The following is a 19,369-nucleotide window of genomic DNA, read 5'->3' as shown; positions in this document are numbered from 1 at the left end:
TAAAATTGAAATATGACATAATCCTTTTTTTTGTTGTTGCATATCCTTATTTAGGAAAGGAGTTTACATGTTATGTCTTAATTTTTATAATAAATAGATTAATTAAAATCAATGCGGCTTAAAGAGACCTCGATGGTCCTGGACACTTACAGACTATATTCAATTTCTTTGAGAAGAAATGCTCTATATAGAGATATGCATGTAAGAAAACATTGAAATTTTAAAGCTGAAGTATTTTTAATTTTTATTCACTAACTAACATGTTTATCGCAAACATTTTAATTTCTAAAATTTTAAGAAAGATTGGACTGATACTTTGTTGGCCATCAAGTCTCGTATCCAAGTTATCTTGCATGAAATTAACTAAGCTGGTTGTTGAATACACAGGTGCTTCAAGACGGTATGTAAACTTGCTATATAGCTGACTACTGCATGACCCCCTGCCCCATAAAAATACCCCTCGAAACCTCCAGATTTTTACTGTTTTTTTCTTTCATAAATCATTCATTTCTGATATAATTTATACCACCAGTCTGAAAATAATAATTTAAAAAAAAACAAACACTTTATAAATACCCATGGCTGGGGGGGGGGGGGGGGGGGGGGGTCGGTCACCAGTGGTTGAGCTACGGACCACTGATTTATTTCCATATCTTGCAAGTTAACAACATCTATAGAAAATAGATTGAATGTAGGGCCAGAAAGATGTAATCAAATTTATTTAAGACTTTTGTTTCCTTGGGAAATACATGTGGGAGTGTAATATAAGATCCGCCAATCTGTAATTTAGGGACGATCTAACTATGAGCGAACGCAACCATTCCGGAATGGGTTCGAACAAAACAACGATCATTGATCGACCAAAAGATCGGCAGGTAAATAAAAGAATCCTTAGTGATGTTAAAATTTGTTTATTGCTGAATGCAAGTTATGTTAATCGTGAAAATTCTCCCATTTTCACAGACATCGAACCAGTATCAGGTGTTTAGTGGCTTTGTCTGTGCATTAAATTAGCATTCGAACCCAGATCCGCCTAGAGGAAGGTCAGGGTCATGAATATTTTATCTTTTGTTTGGCAATCAGGAATGTTTTCATTGAGTCGATACGCTATTAATGCGATATTTTCTTATCAAGCTTAGCTAAATTATCGATGATAAAAAGATTTTTGTGTTTATAGCGTTAAAAATATTAAACTTTAGAAGTTTCGAGTCAGCTGAGAGACGAGACCGAGTTTTGTCATTTATGATTGTGCTAAAAGACGGAAAACCACAACTTAGACATGATAGAGAACAATAAATGATATGAAGATGTGCAAAGGTGCATGCGTTTCTGGAAAACGATATCAAAGATTTGTAAAATGATTTTTTTTATATTTTCCCCTATTTTACATGTTTTCTGTTTATTTGAAATTTACATGAAAGCTATATATATATACTGCTGAGTATGAATTTTATACACAAAAATTTATCAATCACAAGAAGACAAATATTCATATTACTCAGGGGTTTATATGTGCTTTTAAAATTTTTTATGTATACATCATTGCCTTTTTAAAAAAAAATTACAGAAAACTTTAAAGAAAAAATTACCTAAATGTTCTGGTTGCAAATATGTCACTTAGAGTTCTGAATTTGCTGATAATGAATTAATAAATGTATGATACTTATACCAGTTTCAAAAAGAGTCAATTAGAAATTTTTTTTTTACATGAAATATATTTATGAAATGAAAAAAAAATTGTTTTGTGTGTTAAGAGTTAAGTTAAGAGCTAATCAAAAGCATAATGTATAGTTGTTTTTCATGAATAACAGAGAAAATATATCAAATTAATCTTGAATTTGATTTGTTTTTGTTCATAATTTATTTAGCATTCCAAGATATTGCAGAATCCATCAAAAAATAAACCCAAATTTAAGATATTTGTATATATATATTTGACTATTTGACAAACCATAGTTTCCATGGTAACAAATTTGTTACTTTAACTGAGATATTTAAAATGTATTTTTCAGATGTTTGGGATAACATGAGACACCGATGCAACTTAGATTTGGAAACAGCTTACATTACCTGTAAACACATATTTTCTAAACATATTTTAAAAAGTATGTAACTTAAGAAGACACCAGTAAAAAGATTAAATAATGAAAGAAAACTTAAAGTGAGAAACTCGGGAACTTGCACAAAAATTCAAAATGAATTCACAGCAACAACATCGTGACCCTATCCGAGATATTTTCTCCAATCCGATCCTTTGGACCAATGGGAGCTCTCGTGATAAAATGGAGGCGATGTCCAAACTGGATTCAATACTGTACAGCACAATAAACAACATGGTAAAGAGGGAGCCAGAAAGTTTAGACAACGACCATTGCAACCATCAACGACCGCCCCACCCCTCAATGATGATGGGGTCCCAATTTTTCATGAGTTCACATGAAAGTGCAATGGACCACTTAAATATTCCATTGAATTCCAGTGTTCTTCCAGATTCCAAAAGTTTGCAAGTTGATTCAGGTCATTCCACTATAAATGAAACTGCTGGAGCAAGTTCCTCCAGAAGAAGCTTAGCTTTCAAAAAGAAACCGAATATAAACCTACCCAAAGAAATGAACACCGATATGGATGCCATGTTTGATAAGTATGAAAATATCACAGACAGCAGACCCATGGAACTTGGTCTTGGGGACAATAGGCATAATTTTGTGAACCATTCCCAAAATAAAGCTACTTTGATGAAGAATTCAGGTCTAGAAAACTCTGATGATATGCAGATGTTTACACGGTTCTCAGGGAATAGTATGTTCATTGAACTGGGAAACAGCCAAAGTGTGGTACATTCAAAGGAGGTTAGTGCGTTACCTGAAAAAGAATCTATGGATATTCCTCAAGCAACGCAGTTGAATTTAGATATTTGCGAAAACGAATTAACAAATGAGGTTAGTGAAGACAATAAAACAAATGATGGTGAAAATGCAATCACTGAAGAACAAAACCGACTTAAACCTACTAAAGGAACTAGGAAATATTTCATCAAAATTATCAATGGAAAGAAATTTCATGAATGTTCACTGTGTACCAAACTGTTCAAAACCAGAGCTGAAAGAAAAGCCCACAACAGAATGCATAGAGAAACCATAATGGACGTTGATGTTAAAGTCATCGACGGCAAGAGATGGCGTGAATGCTCAGAGTGCTCGAAACTCTTTAAGACTCGCAAAGAATTGCGCATTCATTTTCGCATCCATTCCAATGAAAAACCGTATTCCTGTGAAGTATGTGGCAAAGCTTTTAAACAAATTGCTCACATGAACTCCCACATGAAAATTCACTCAGGAGAGAAACCGCACACCTGTGATTTATGTGGGATGAACTTCAGTGAACGATCAAGTCTGAAGCGTCATGTTCGAAGGCATCTTGGAATTCGTCCATATCAGTGTGAAGTTTGTGAGAAGACGTTCTATACTAGTACCACACTCAAATCGCACAAAGAATCTCACGAAATTCGGTCAGGAACAAAGGCTCGCTATGACTGTACCATCTGCAAGAAGAGTTATTCCAGGAAAGAGACTTTAAACAAACACATGAAAACTCATGACCCTGAACAGAGAATAACCTGTGAGAAATGTGGATGTTATTTTCTGACCAAAGCCCATCTGAAACGTCATCAGCTAACTCATAAGGTAAGCGAGGATAAAAACGAGGACTACAAAAAGTTCTTTTGCGGTGTTTGTGAAAAGAAATTTTCCACTGATGGCCTACTTAAATCTCACATGACTACCCACAAGACGGAGAGAAATTTTAAGTGCGATATTTGTTCCTGTACGTTCAAAGACAAATATGCCCTGCAACGACATGGGTTTGTCCACAATCCAGTGGAACGGGAAAAGAAAGCTACGCATCTCTGTGAACAGTGTGGAAAAAAGTTTCTGTCGGCAAGTAGTCTACGTTACCATTTGGCAACGCATATGGACAATAAGCCATTCGCATGTGAGGTATGCAACCGAGCATTTTCTCGAGAAAGAGATATGATTAAGCATGCCACAATTCACGAGAAAGACACCCATTTCAAATGTCCCGAATGTGATGAAACATTCCAGTTGAGAAAACAGCTGTTGTTGCACATTTCTAGGAGACACCCAGAAGAAGAGAAAATCCACCAATGTAAAATATGTCTAAAGATCTTCAGTCGAGACGACACGCTTAAATGTCATATGAAACGACACGAGGGAACTGCCTATCCGTGTGACATTTGTGAAAAAATATTTGATCGGAAGTCTAATTTGAAAGTTCACAAGCTTACTCATACGATGACAAGTGATATTCAGTGCCCTTACTGCCCAATGAAAGTACGCTACAAGAGAAGTCTGGTTCGACACATTGCCAGAAGACACAAAAATGTGGGTCGGAAAGACCCGCACGAATCTCTGTCACATGACAGTTTTACTAGGGATAGTTTGGAGTATGGAAGCTCAGTGGCTGATGAAGAGGAAAAGAATTCGCTTAATCAATACTATGATGATGCAAATAGTAGTTTGTCTTTTAATGAAGTGGAAAACTTCTCGAATGATGAGGATAGTAACTTTGTACCACAGTACACTTACACAATCAATGATGATGATGATGATGATGATGAAGAGGAGAATTTTGATGATGATGAAAATGATACCAGCTACACTTCCAACCAAGAACCAGAATTAAGATTCCATGAATCTAAATCTGATTTTAAATTAGAAGATGGAGAAATCTCAGGCTCTGTGGAAAACCTCCTAATATACAAAAACTCAAGGGTTTCACCCATGGATGAAATAGACAAGAATGTCATTGATAACCATTTGGATGACAGACAGCAAGCGCTGAAAAATACATCAACTGGCTTTGATGAAGGACAGAATGGATCATCTACAGATGATTACACGGACAATGAGGATTATAACAGTGTACCTTAATGAGTCTAAAGCTTAAACCACAATTACTTAATATATTATCTACATAGTACATACCATGTTTGTATTGTAAACTTGTCTGTATTTTTGTTATTATTTTAGAAGTACATGTACATGTGTATTTATGTATCTTTTTAGGTGACGTTTTGTCTCCTTTTTTGTTTCTTGTGGTGTTTTTCTATAGATTTTATTTTTTAATGTTTTCTCTGAACTGTTTAATCTGTAAATACAATAATATCTTCTATTGCATGTATATAGCAAAAATATTCACAAATTTATTATGATACATTAACATTACAATCACTTTTATATTCTTTTGAATTTTTTTTTTTGCTTGAAATGATACTTTAAATTAAGAAAAAAAATTGTGTCTGAAAAGAAAAGAAAAAGAAATTTGATGGATGAATTTATGTTTAATACAGTGTAAATGTTTTGGAATTTTTTTATATATATCAAAATTTTTTTTCTTCCAAAATCATAATATTTGAGTAAATATTTGAACTGCACATATTTTATTGAAAAATTTACATATACATGTATGTCAATGCACAAGTTCAACAGCCATAGATCTGGTAGTTTTGTTTTTTTTTTTTTAGAATTAATCCAATATATTGTACAAAGTTTGTATTTTGAAGACATCATGATATATCTTTAAGTTGCTAAAGGGTTTTTCATCTGTGAAACACTGGATTAAAATCTACAAGTATTCACTCTGTCTATTATAGTTGGTTAGATAAATTACAAGTCTGTTCAGTATAATGTAAACAAAACAAGTGCTTGTAGTAGTAGTATTGATAATAATCTTTTACTTGGAATCAAAATACTATAAATTAATGTTTAAATTTTCTTTTTTTTAAACACAAACATATATGTACATACATGTATATACAAAAGTTTTATCAACAAAAATGTACCGTGCAATCTAATGGATTTTGATTATTTCCCTTTTTTGTGGAAAGAAAAATTCACAACCCACCATTTCATTGCGTAATGTAGCTTGTTGTTTAATCTAGAGCATGTATATTTATATTCTCTGTTCTTCTTTTATCTCACTGTTGTTGTTGTAAATGACGCATGTTTTGATAAACATGTACATGTATAATCCAAATCAAAAATTCCAGATTTTTATATTTAACTGTTATAATCTTTTATTTGTATTTATTTTTAAGATTGTACTAGATAATTTTTAAATTTATTAAACTGTACTAGTACTGAGGTCATGCAAGTCTGAAAACTTGATTTTGGTTTGTTTCATGGCTTTTGTTTAATAATTTTAGAAGAATATCAGATACATAATATATTAATAGATATTTTTATATAGTGTACATGTAAGAACAGAAGACTTTTAAAACCTCCAACCTGATGAAACCGAAGAAAAAAGCTGTAATTTAGAGCCGGTTATTTATTTATATATTTACTTTGTACAATACTTGTTTACAGTGTTACAGTTATAGTGTTGATATAGAGTTATGTTTTTTGTGTTAAACATAAATAATGTGCTTTTGTTTCAAATTTGATACATTAATTCGGTTTAAAAAATAGTTTCATGTCACAAAAAATCTATACATGTATTAAATAAGTACTGTTATTGTACATTCAGAAGTTGTGTTATATAAATGCATGTTTGTATGAACGGGTGATGATTATAACTTAAGGATTGCTCTTGCCTAACAGGATTTTTCGTCAGAGAGCTTTAGATCCTACAAGAGTTATGTTTCATGATTCAAAACTGACTGACACTGTCTGTTTAATGCCTATTCCACCCCTTTTTACCACCCAAGCGAAATTTAGATCTTATGAATTCACGCGGTTAAAGAAAATAAATCATACCAAGGAAAAATAATTGGATCCTTGCCTGAATTCTCACCCGTTATAAAAGCTACATTAACCTCAGCACGTGCAGATCTAGGGGAAAGGGGGGGGGGGGTCCGGAATCTTCCTAAAAATTCAAACTTATCAAATTCGCATAGTAAAATTTCCGAAAATAGGTCTAAGACCCACTTGGCAAACAAAATTATTATCCGAATCACCCACCCCCGGGGACTATTTTCTGGATCTGCGCATGCAGAAAGTTACAAAGTTACAATCTGAAAGTTTGATATAAAAATGGTTTTAAAAAAACCAACACACTAGTTAGAGGATATATCTTGATTTTATGCATGAGCAGAACTGGGGGTGGGGTGGTCGAGGGGGGGGGGGGGGGTGGAAGTCCGGTTTAAAATTATCTATTATTTTATTAATTATTTATTAAATTTGCTAGTCAAATTATCGCAAATATGCCTTGGACCCCCTCCCCCAAACCGGAAAACACGATTATCCCTCGGACACCCTGGACGAATTTTCTGGATCCGCGAATCTTATGCCACCGAGGTTATGCATCACACGTAATTTAGTTAGTTTAGTGATAGATGATGTTGTTACATTGTATTTCTTTGTACATTATCTTAGGTTTTGTACAATAAGGCGCAAATGTGTTGATGAACTGGATGAATACGCTACTCACGCAATCCTCTTACAAACTATGGACGACAAGACAATGTTGATTTAATTGACTTACTATGTTTTTTTTTTAATTTTTAATTTTAAATAAGGAATAAGGAATCATTCCGAAGGGCTTTATGATAGATTTGATCACGCCCCGACCGAAATTATCACCTCATAATATTCAAAGAATGATTCCTTATTACTTATATTTATATAATTTTAAGCAATCGTACGATTAAGTATTTAAATATGAATAAGCAAACCCCGCTGGGCCTCAATTTGGCGTCATTTGTATTATGGGTTATATAGTACAAAATCGATACGTAGTGTTATCACAGGCAAAGACACTGGAAAATGTAAATATACAAAAATAACACCTACAGTAGAATGCTAGCTATACATAGGGGTTGATGCGAGAGATAATATACCATGTAATACATAAAAATGCAAAAAATATGAATTATCAATTTACTTTACAAAGAAGATTTAAAAACATTACCTTAAACGAAGGTTATGGGTATATGTTAAACAAGTCTGATACCTTAGACCACATCGTTGACGGTTTTGCGTTTTACAATGTAAGTCTCGTATTGCAGTACAATTCACCTTTCTCTTCCAAGAAAAGCGAAAAAATACATGTATTATGAACAAAATGTTGAAGAGGAAACGCTTAGTTTTTACAACAATCAATTCAATGGTTTTTATTTCTAAGCTAGTATGACACTCAGTGCTATTGATTCATAAAAGATTATTAGCCATATCCTACATACAATTGATTATGTCAGATAAATTTGCATTTTTGTTTTTAGAATGAAATGGCTGAGTTAATATATGCATGCTGTATGTACAGTTGACTTTAACGAAAAATGCTAAGTTTTGAATTCTCATTAAGTGAAGCGTCGACTAAAATCAATTGGCATGTTGGTCACTGACAGATTTTGTCACATTTGTCTCAATTAATCGTCTATCTGGTACATGTTAAAGAAAAGTCTATATTTCAAAAAGGGTCCGAGGCGCTAGTGTTCTTTACAAATTAGATCTAAGTATAAAAGCGAGGATTATTATATAATAGATTGCTTTCTTGTAATTAAAAAGTTAGACTTATTGTGTCGAGCCGCGAAATATTCTACGTATTATTGACTTGCACTGCACGATCGAAGAAAAGAGGTATTGTCCTACAAATGCCATCCCTTGGAAAATATGCAATCACAGTATTTTAAACATTCGACAAACATAATTGCCTGCTTTACAGCCGATACCCAACATGCGCCTCATGGAGTACGTTGCAGTTTGTTAAACAGCAACGTGCTTTCTTTGGTGATTTATGCGGATATTAAGACAGTAGCTAGCATTGTAGAAATATAGAGTTGGACATACATATACTTTTAAAGAAGAAAAATATATAATATTAAAGCATTATTGTCTTAGTTTTACTTATTTAATTTATCTATGAGAAATGCGAAAAATCAAATTTTTTTTATTGGATCGTGTAGATCTAGATCATAATCTGTCTTGTCAGTTTATTGTCGTATGAATTGCATGTACATGTACATGTACAACCGATTTTCTGAAGAAGTGTAAACAGAGGAAAAACAGGTACACGCGTATGCCTTAAAATTGTAAATTGGTATAATATTGCATCTACAAACAAATCATTTGATAATCTCTCTACACACATCGTCGTTGGAGATTTCTATACAAACTACAAAAATAGAGACGATCACAAGTGTTTTAGTGTGATATGATTATTTACCGCCTCCAAAAACTTGTGTGGTGAAATTGTGGCTATATACATGTAACTAGCATTAATTCGAAAATAAACGCATCCGGAATATATACCATTTAATATGTAAATACTCCACAAATGCGACCCCCGATCTAAATAGTCTACATACCATTTTTACAGTTTTAAGTGAGGTTTAAAAGGATACGGTCACAATTTTGAAAAAAACAAATTTCCCCATTTTAATATTTTCAATGCTTCAGTGAGACATTTCTATTAGGCAATCAAATTTTAACTGCCAGTCACTGAGTTTTAAGCGAGTAACAGAGCGTACAATCTTACAATACTTTGCTATGGAAACCAAGATTTGTTTGCAATTTAAATGATGAAGTAAAAAATCCAGTTTTAAACCTAAAACGAATGTGTTAAACGTGAGAAACTGTTGCTTTATGCTTAAAACGAATTAGAAGCTAGACAAATCAGCTTGAAAAAGATTTTTTATTGGTATATTGAACCTTTGTAAACAAAAGAAAAAAAAAGCACGAGCCTTGCTTACATGACAAAGAGCTGCGAGTCCTTAGCTATCTTGCTTATACATGGAACTCTACGACTGACTCTCTTTCATTTTATCATTAAAAATGCATTCATAAAGCAGTGTAAATATTAAAAAACAGAAAATAGAATTTTACCAAAATCGTGACCACACCCCATTAATGACATTATCAAGTGTTATCTTTGTGACGTCTGTAAATATTTAAAGCAATAAAATGTTTTATTTGGTGCTTCATATGGCTATGAAGGTACATATATTTACATAGCTATAAACTGCGTTTGTGGGTAAGTCGATCTTATTCTCAAAAACTGAAACAACAAAAAAGAGCAATGATTAACTGAAATTATACTAAGAAAAAATTAAAAATCATTGAAAATCAAAATTTACTCTACTAAGTTTGTATTTGTTACTCCAAAGACGGTCAAAAGCATTTGTTGGCTTTTGTTGCTCAGGTGAGCGATGTGGACCTTGGACCTCTTGTTATTTTAGCTTGTCTTTTGAAGTTGAGTGTGGTCCCTCATTTGAGTCCGTTGTTTATGAAAGTTTTCTGACATGACCCGGTATGTTACTTGCGATTCTTTACATGGCTGAGAAAATTATTCTCGTAGAAAAATTGGGTTAAGATAGATATGCAAAGTCTTACGTATTTGAAATTTCTTTCTTCATCAAACTTCATCAAACTCATCACATTCAGTCAGTTTTGTAATGTAATTATTGGAGTAGAAACACACACACACACAAAATAAAATAATAAAAATCATTTTAATATGATGTGTAAATGTAAATATATATAGTTAATTAATCTGCACGTGCCATCACATGCTTTAATTATTATATTTCATATATTAATATTAATTTATGCCTCTATCCGAAATCCAAGGTTTGAATTCTCGACCTTTTATATGCAGCGTAAATGATTATTGCTGAATAATTGATTTGGGTTTTTTTGTCTACTAAAGGACAACACTGGATATATACATGTACAACTAAAATGTCATGACCGGTTTTCACATTAGAAAAATTTCCCTGTTCATTGCAATTGTTTTACTTTGAAATATTCACATTTCAGGTTGATCAGCGCCCGGCGAATAAATTAAAAGGCTTAGCCCAAATGAATTGACATCGCTCTGTAATGATTAGACATTAATCACGCACGTGTGTGCAACATATATATTGCTTTGTTGCTGTTGATTTCAAGACCTCCGACTGCGTATCTACCACAACAATTAAACTGTTGACATCGAAGAGTTAAGTGAACTTCATATTCAAATTAATTTTCAAAATTTTCAAAATTATGTTCTATTCTCAAATAAAGTCAGTTTAGAACTGGCACTTTTTTGTCATATAAATTAATATGTTTGTTCGCTGCACACGTACTTTACCTGTTCAAATACGTTTCGCGTAATTTTGATTCATTTACACAATCAAATGTCGTTATGCAAGTTCACTACTATACCTTTTTTTTAAAACTTAATTCAGCCTTTTATGTAAAATTTTAGTAAGTTAACACACTTATGCTTGGACCTGCTAATTTGGTAACTTTAGTGTGTGAATTTAGAAAATTTGAATTTAGGGTGGGGGATGCTTCAGCACACGTTAATTGATCCGTAGTATTAAGTTTTTTTTTTAAACTGCGCAGATATACATGTGCATTGTATGCTATTTGTCCTTCTAGAGATAAAGATATACTGTAACAGATTGGAACGTCGCCCGATCTAGTGACTCCCCTCGTGGTATTTCAACACGTACATTCTAATAGTAAATATCTTGATAAAAACAGTACCAGTTCTCGCTCTCTGTCTCTCTGTGTGTCTAATCCTCTCTCTGTCTCATCCTCATCTCTCTCTCTGTCTCATCCTCTCTCTCTCTGTCTCATCCTCTTTCTCTCTCTCTGTCTCACCCCCCCCTCTCTCTCTCTCTCTCTCTCTCTCTCTCTCTCTCTCTCTCTCTCTCTCTCTCTCTCTCTCTCTCTCTCTCTCTCTCTCTCTCTCTCTCTCTCTCATATCTTTATGACATCTCTTTATTATGTCTTATTACGCCAAAAGCCAGTGAAAGACTCAACATCTGGTGGAAAGGTAATATATGATACGTCATCATAGAGACGGTCACATAAGACGCAAAATCAATAAATAAAAACAAACGATATTTATTACATAATGATTTGCGAGTTTTCATTCAGGTAAAAAAAGAGGGGAATAAAACCCAACTCCAACAACTCTTTTTCCGTATGCATTTATTTTTTTACCAGTAAAAACTAGCGGCAAGTCAATGGGTCATAAAATTCAAACACATCAAGGTGCTGACTATTGAATTTAATCGTGTGCCGTAGTGGGTGTGGGCCAGATATATGCACAGGTAAGGTGTTAATTGTTTAAGTGTATACCTAGTCTCCGAAAGACATAATTTAACAGACACTGAAAACTATTAGAATATATGTTATGTATTTATAAGCACTGATGGTTCGATCTTCTTTTGGGTTGTATTGATTTTAACCTTCTTTCGTTTTTAGAGCTTAACGGGTATTGCGTCTTACACGAGTTATGTTTCCTTTACAGATTTTTTTTCGTTTTTGCTTTCAATTTTCATTTCATTACAAAAATACATGGTGACTATGTGTGTGTGTGGAGAGAGAGAGAGAGAGAGAGAGAGAGAGAGAGAGAGAGAGAGAGAGAGAGAGAGAGAGAGAGAGAGAGAGAGAGAGGAGAGAGAGAGAGAGAGAGAGAGAGAGAGAACCGTACCAAGCGCGATAATTATGTTATAAAGAAGGTTTTTAGAATGAATAATACATGTATGAATAAGCATTGATTTTTTGATTTTACCATTCTTTCGTTCTAAAAATTTACAAAATCTACTACGATATAGAGTTACGAACATACGTTTCATATTCTATGTTTCGGTAAGAAAAGCAGTACTGTGAAATGTAGTTTTTCTTAAATACTTGAATGTTTATATATATATATATATATATATATATATATATATATATATATATATATATATATATATATATATATATATATATATTCTAAAGAAAATTTTTTATACAAAAAAAAAGATGTTATCAATATGGAGCGATAATATTCTGTTGTATGATATATATGTAATTTCATAATGACAGCAATGAAAAATCACCCAAAAACAAATTCCTGAAGAAAAAGTTGCGCTCATGCTTTTTATCAGCGTAAGCGTAATGATCATTTTTAAACTAACTTCAAAATTTTCGGCTTCTTTCTGCTGTTGTCATGATTATACATTACAATTACACTAAAATTGCTGAATTGTTCAAATGAGTGAGCATTGCCGAAAAACAACCGCCTGTGATACAAGATAAAACTTTTTTTTTTTCTTAATGTAAAATATAAAAGTACACACTATCATTGGCATGCTTTTGTGGTGTAAGTAGGCAATATTTCACATACATGTAATGTATATATATATTAATCGTTTTGAAGATCTCACCAAAATTGAAGGCCTAAAACCTATATTCCCGACAGGACAGGTGTGAAGTATTATCTATAATCTGATACTTGGTGTATCCACTTTTATTGTACATCTTTAATTTGTTTTTTACATTAACACACGTACGTTTTACATTGTATATCGATGATATAGAAAGCTGACTTTTAAGCAATTGCAAGATATACCCACAGGCACGTGGCATCGATTTTGAAAGTGGGGGGGGGGGGGGGGGGAGGGGTTAGATTCATCAATCCAAAACATCTTGACAAGTAATAGAAAAAAAGGAAGTTTACTATCCAAAAACCCTGAAAATCCTTATATCCGTGTGGGGGGGGGGGGGGGGGTTGTTGCAACTTCAATTTTACTGTTTATTTCCTTACACTGTAGTATCAATTTAGTTTTTACATGGTTCCATAAAAGTGGGGGGAGACTCCATGTTAATTCAATTTTTTGTTCCTAAATTTAAAAAAAAATTCTTTGCTGCACAAAAAAGTGTGTGTGTGGGGGGGGGGGGGGGCTCCTGGCCCACCTAATGCAACGTGCAAGTCTACAAATTAAAAAAAACCCAACCCAACCAATGGTATAACTCATGAATATCTCTACATATTCATACTCTCTTAACTAGGGCACCGTTTTATAAAAAAAATCGATCTCAAATATACGGCGGTTTGAATAAGTTAAAAAACAACATCAAACACTATTTAAATATCATCCGTTTTCAAACACAGCCACATTGATCTGAAGCACGAGACATGGCATTGAGACACGTCAATGATGAAATTAAAGTGAACGACCAAGAAGTTTGACTGTCTTAATCAGATATCCATTCGTGGCGAACGGAGACGTCAACAGCTACTGCAACACAGGACGCGTGAGTTTGCATGATTAGGGAAATGATAGGGATTGTAGAGAGAAAGTTAAAGTGATACGTTTTCTTCCGTCTCACACTCCATGCATTGACATATACATTTATACGGCGAATGGAGAAAACCCCAGCCCCAGTAAAAACAGGATACGTTTTACAAAGTAAGTGGTTACAACAAAGCTCGAATATGACGAATATAGCAAACACAGATATAGCGAAATAACAGTTATATATAGGTTATTTAGCGAATTTACACCTATATATCGAAGTAATTTTGAGACCCCCGCTGGCTTAATTTTAACGCATTTCGTCATTTATAAAACGAGTAATTTCATTTACAAATTTGATTAAAAAAACATTTATGTTAAAAGGGGCATGGTCACGATTTTGGTCAAAAATATACTGATGTACAATGCTTCATTTAGGCATTCTTAATAGTCAACCAAAATTTGAGTGTCATTCGTTGAGTTATATAAGCGAGTTACAGAGCCTGCAATTCTTTGATATGTAAACAAAGCTTTGGTTTATATTTTGAATGTTGAAGTAAAAACTTCAGTTTTAGACCTAATATTCATGTGTTAAACGTTATGATCTGTTTATTTGTGCTTAAAATTAATAAATAGACAGACAAATCAACTTGAAAAAGATTTTCTACCGGCGTATTGAACCAACAGGGCACGGACGTTGTTTACATGACAAAGAATTGTGAGCCCTAGCTGTATCTTGCTTATAACTCTACGACCGGCTCTCAAACTTCAACTGATCATCAGAAATGAATTCCTAAAGCATTGGTACAGTTTGTTTATGTACACGTGTCATTCTGTCTTGCACACCGTGCAAGGACATGGAACTCACTTTTAAATCATGCAACATGTATATCTTAGCTAGCGGCGTGGTTGCTATCTTCTACGGTACACTAACCTAGCTAGCCCTTAAGGAGGGTGAATGGTCAGCAAACTACATGTAGCTAGCAGATCTACCCACGGATTGTAGATACGAATGTTTCAGCCATAACCTCTTATTAAGTAATAACAGGGATATTCTTAATATTTGATCTTCACTGTTGATAATATACTGTATGTACAGGGAAATATTCGCCCCAGTTTTTTTTCGCCCCTTTCGCCTTTGTTGTCAGCGGGCAAATTTAAGACTGTGCGACTTCCAATGTTCCAAGCTATTTCTTTAGTACACAAACGAGTCTGGGCATATTCAAGACGGGGTGAAACCATTTGCAAGTGTAGAAGGGCGAAAATAACACGGGGCGAAAATAACCCTGTATACAGTAAGTATTTTATGTTGACACAAAGCTCTTCTTCGTAAAAAGATAAATAAATATTGTCTAAAAATATTTTAAAAAGTAGAAAGAAGTAGCTTTTATTATTTTTGCTCGATTTCAAAACAAAAACTATGGTAATAAAGAATTTGTATCAAGAATTTGTGTCAAGTGTAATAGTTTTACGGTTGGTGATCCTTTCATTTGTTGGATTGATGCCAAAATATATTGATAATACATGTAATTTAAATAGAAATGAAAATTTAAAAAACCCAGAATAATATATTAATGAAAATGTTAGATCAACCAGAGACAAATAACTAGAAGCTAGCAGCTGTCATTGTGTAGGTCCTTGCGAAATCTATGACTATTGCTTGGCTTGCAAAATTCATACCCGGATTCTTTAAATTTCTTTTACGCACGGTGGTTTTAAATCTCCCCAATCTGATATGCCATTTATCATCTATAACTTAATTTCAGTAGGCTATTGAACCGTTGCTATAAAAACCAAGACCATGTAAAGAAACATTTATGAGATGCGCCCAGCATGGTAAAAAAAATCGAACCAACGTCAAAACTTTATAAATTTTTTAATTAGATGTGGGTGCTACGTGCGGTTTTACAGTTTATGTCATTATATTTTTGGAAAAGCGATTGAATATTGTATACGTATAATCTTATCAACCAGTTAGACTACCGATTCACAAATACGGCAATGAATAATGTATTATTGATTGACAGCGGATCACAATTCGTGGTCAACTTCCAACACGTGCGCTGTTTGAATGGAACCATGATTGTGGTGACATCTTGCTCGTTCGGTGGACTTTGCATATATTAATGGCTCATCGTGTGCCCATATATCGGATCATGAAAAGGTTGGCTAGAGGTAGAATGTGTAATAAATGATATTGATAAAAAAATTCCCATAGCTGTTATAGCGGCTCCTTTCCTTAACATCAAAGAAGATGCTGATATTTTTTTGTTTCAAAATATGTCACCCTTTAAATAGAGTTAATGGTTCAGTTCGTTCATTATCATTGGAAGTCGAAATACCCATGCACGTTTAGTATTTTAGACCATATACTGTATACTGAATAGGGCCCACAGGTAAAAAGTGTCATTACAAAAATAAATACACATGCACAAAAAAACTGCCGAACCATAGCTGGGTGGGGAATTTAATTGACATACTTTATTTCTGAACAGCACATATCTCAGGAATGTTTAAGAGGTAAAATTTTACATGTACGGCTTGTTGAATAATGTACTATAGAATTTGTTTCATTCTCCTTGTAATTTTTTAACAGTCATGAATGACGTTATAACTTTTTTTTGTTTTTTGATTACGCTTTAAAACTGTTCTTCCTACTCCAGCAGAAAAATAGGATAGGATTAATTGATTTGTAAGAGGCATTCGTATATAAATGCTTATGAAATGATTCTCAGTTATAATTATATTTCTTTTTTTTGTGGGGGATGGGGGTCGCGGGGTGTTACAATTATGTCTTTTACTAATTAACAATTTTTAATTGCCAATGAGTCCATGACTAATTATGGACTCATTGGCAATTAAAAATTGTTAATTACATGGACTCATTGGCAATTAAAAATGGTTAATTAGTAAAAGACAATTATATGAAAAAGGCGTTTAAGACCAAAGAATATCTCCTGAGCTCACAGTCTCTTGTTTTTCGTTTTTCAGGTATGGCTCTTTAAACCTGTTTTTGCGTCCAAAACTCTAGGACGAGAAATTGGTCAGAATCAAATGAAGACGAGCGAAGACTAAAAACAGCAATCTAGTAAAGCATTATGTTTGCCCCTCATAACCTCTCATTAACTTGGTTATACATTGTATAACCAAATGACATTATATTGAGACGACTGACGTTTTTGTTGGTGTTTTGGCTCTTTATCCTGTTTATACGCCAAGAAATCTGATAAGAGGAGGAGTCGTTCAGAAGTGAAAAGAAAAGAATGGAATTCAGTAAAATCAGATACATGTAGCAGTGTTCTGGAGACAGTCTTCTGAATATGTCTGCTATTAGAATGACATTTGCTAAAAAATGGAGAATCCTCGTGTTGATGACAATGTTGTTTGTTGTCTTCTTATGGTCCACGCAGGATTATATAGGAACGGTAGAAAAATCTAACCAAAATCCAGAATACAACAAAACATTTATATATTCTACAAAAAACTACAAATCCAATAAAAAGGGATCCTTTCTCAACCAAAACCAGTCATATAATGTAACGCATTCAAACTTTATCCAAAGTTTAAAAGTCAAAAAACCGTATATATTAAGTAAGAATCAAAGTAATGCACACAACAAAACATTTTCACAATTTCAGCCGAGCAACACAAATAACAAAACAAGTTTAAATTCAAAACAACATCAAAGAATCTTTCGCATTGCATGGCATGAACAAGATCCTGAGATTCGGGAAAGTCTTTCCAAGTATGATCCGACTAAATGCAAAATTCCAAATTGCCTCATAGAAAAAAGCCCCGCTCTGGCGGATATCGTTGTATTACGTCACAGTCATCTCCCTTTTAATCGAGCGATTGCAAAAAAGAAAGGACAACTGTGGGTATTGTATAGTACCGAAAGCCAGTACCACACCCTTCGACCCCCCAAACAATGGGCCGATAAAATTGATTTATCTGCTTCCTACATGGAGACAGCAGATTTTTATGTGCCATTGTATGGAAGACTTTTACATAATAAAACATACCCCTTACTAAATTATACCGGAGTTTTAGCCAATAAAACCAAAGATGCTGTGTGGGTGTCGAGTCACTGCAGCACACCATCTAAAAGAGAAAATCTGGTAAAAGAGTTAAGTAAACACCTTACGGTTGATATGTACGGACAATGTGGAACGAAAAAGTGTGGCACACAATATGACGATTACACAAAGTGCAAAGCAATATTTGAAGAGGACTACAAGTTTTACTTGGCGTTTGAAAACTCCATTTGTAACAACTATACCACGGAAAAATTGTATTCACTTTATCGGGAACACGCGCACATCATTCCCGTCATAAATGGCCCACAGGACGCGGGGAAATACCTTCCCAAAGGAACTTACATCAACAGCCTCGATTTCAATTCACCAAAAGAATTGGCAGAGAAACTGAAGCAGATCGGATCCAATGAAACTGAATATATCCGTTATTTACAAGAAAAGGATAAATATGTGATGAAATATTCTATCTCTGAATTGATAGTTAGAGGGATTCATAAGTTTCAATGTGATATGTGTATTTATCTGTCTGGACGTAACAATAGTAGTCCTGCCCCGAATCCGAAAAATTGGCAACGTATATTTGACCCTAGTGTGCACTGTATTCCAGGAATATAAAACATTTATTTGAGTTATACCTTTTTACTATCAAATATATCTGCTCAGTTGATTACATGTTTGCTCAATTAATTACAAAATTATATTTACGGGTATATAATGAAAATCTGTCATGCCAATTACATAAATTTTCATACAAGGAAGTGCTATATGAACAATTTTTGCAGATATGTGGCGTCAAACGATATTTTAAATCCAAAAATTTCAATTAAAATGTTCTTTAATATTTAACTGTACAGATATGCACTACCTGTATATTTAATTACATAGTTTTTAGTCATCATGGTTTACATGTTAAATATCTTGTTTCAGCTGAATTTACTTGCAATATGGTTATACTTGTACTACGTATTCTTTTAAGTCAGAACATTATACATGTGTGTAGGATTTGTATGTAGGAATCTATTGATTTGGAAAGAGGTAGACTTAGTTTGTAGCAAATAAAAAAGTAGAGTGATCGATTAGATGATACACAGTTTTACCAAGTTTTCTGTAGACATCAATATATACCGCCATTGATCAGTCAACAAATAATGCGCCACAGAAAAGTTTTGTGTTAACCTTTGGTATAGAAAAGTAATTTAATAAAAATAATTATTATATTAGTGTACATATTAACTTACTGTCTCTAAAATGATAAAAATGTATTTCATCGGAAATAATTCATTGAATTGGACAAAGACTGTAACACTGCCATGTT

At 33.5% G+C, this 19,369-nt stretch overlaps 2 protein-coding genes across 8 annotated transcripts; both read left to right on the top strand.

The window, feature by feature from the left end:
* Positions 1-797: 797 nt before the first annotated feature.
* On the top strand, positions 798-7,103 carry LOC128160368 (zinc finger protein 791-like). Of its 2 annotated transcripts, none has more exons than XM_052823678.1 (2): positions 798-875; positions 2,013-7,103. In XM_052823678.1, the coding sequence occupies exon 2, from the start codon at positions 2,196-2,198 to the stop codon at positions 4,947-4,949; it is 2,754 nt and encodes a 917-aa protein (XP_052679638.1). In that variant the 5' UTR covers positions 798-875; positions 2,013-2,195; the 3' UTR covers positions 4,950-7,103. The 2 variants fall into 2 exon arrangements, with proteins under 2 accessions (XP_052679638.1, XP_052679639.1); XM_052823679.1 differs by lacking the exon at positions 798-875 and adding an exon at positions 908-1,317.
* A 4,857-nt stretch (positions 7,104-11,960) lies between these two features.
* On the top strand, positions 11,961-19,140 carry LOC128161725 (glycoprotein 3-alpha-L-fucosyltransferase A-like). Of its 6 annotated transcripts, none has more exons than XM_052825096.1 (3): positions 11,998-12,061; positions 13,894-14,191; positions 17,009-19,140. In XM_052825096.1, exon 3 carries the CDS (start codon positions 17,338-17,340, stop codon positions 18,667-18,669), a length of 1,332 nt encoding a protein of 443 aa, XP_052681056.1. In that variant the 5' UTR covers positions 11,998-12,061; positions 13,894-14,191; positions 17,009-17,337; the 3' UTR covers positions 18,670-19,140. The 6 variants fall into 6 exon arrangements, with proteins under 6 accessions (XP_052681060.1, XP_052681056.1, XP_052681058.1 ...); XM_052825098.1 differs by lacking the exon at positions 11,998-12,061 and adding an exon at positions 16,045-16,181 and having other exon boundaries at positions 13,825-14,036; XM_052825095.1 differs by lacking the exon at positions 11,998-12,061 and adding an exon at positions 16,045-16,181 and having other exon boundaries at positions 13,825-14,191.
* Positions 19,141-19,369: the final 229 nt, after the last annotated feature.

This window comes from Crassostrea angulata, chromosome 8, assembly GCF_025612915.1.
Source record: "Crassostrea angulata isolate pt1a10 chromosome 8, ASM2561291v2, whole genome shotgun sequence".
Taxonomy (NCBI): domain Eukaryota; kingdom Metazoa; phylum Mollusca; class Bivalvia; order Ostreida; family Ostreidae; genus Magallana; species Magallana angulata.
Note: the sequence above shows the minus strand (reverse complement) of the source record. Positions and strands in the feature narration are given on the sequence as shown.

Coding starts and splice junctions, on each gene's coding strand:
- LOC128160368 (XM_052823678.1), top strand. CDS start 2,196: ATGAATTCACAGCAACAACATCGTGACCCTATCCGAGATATTTTCTCC.
- LOC128161725 (XM_052825100.1), top strand. CDS start 17,338: ATGTCTGCTATTAGAATGACATTTGCTAAAAAATGGAGAATCCTCGTG.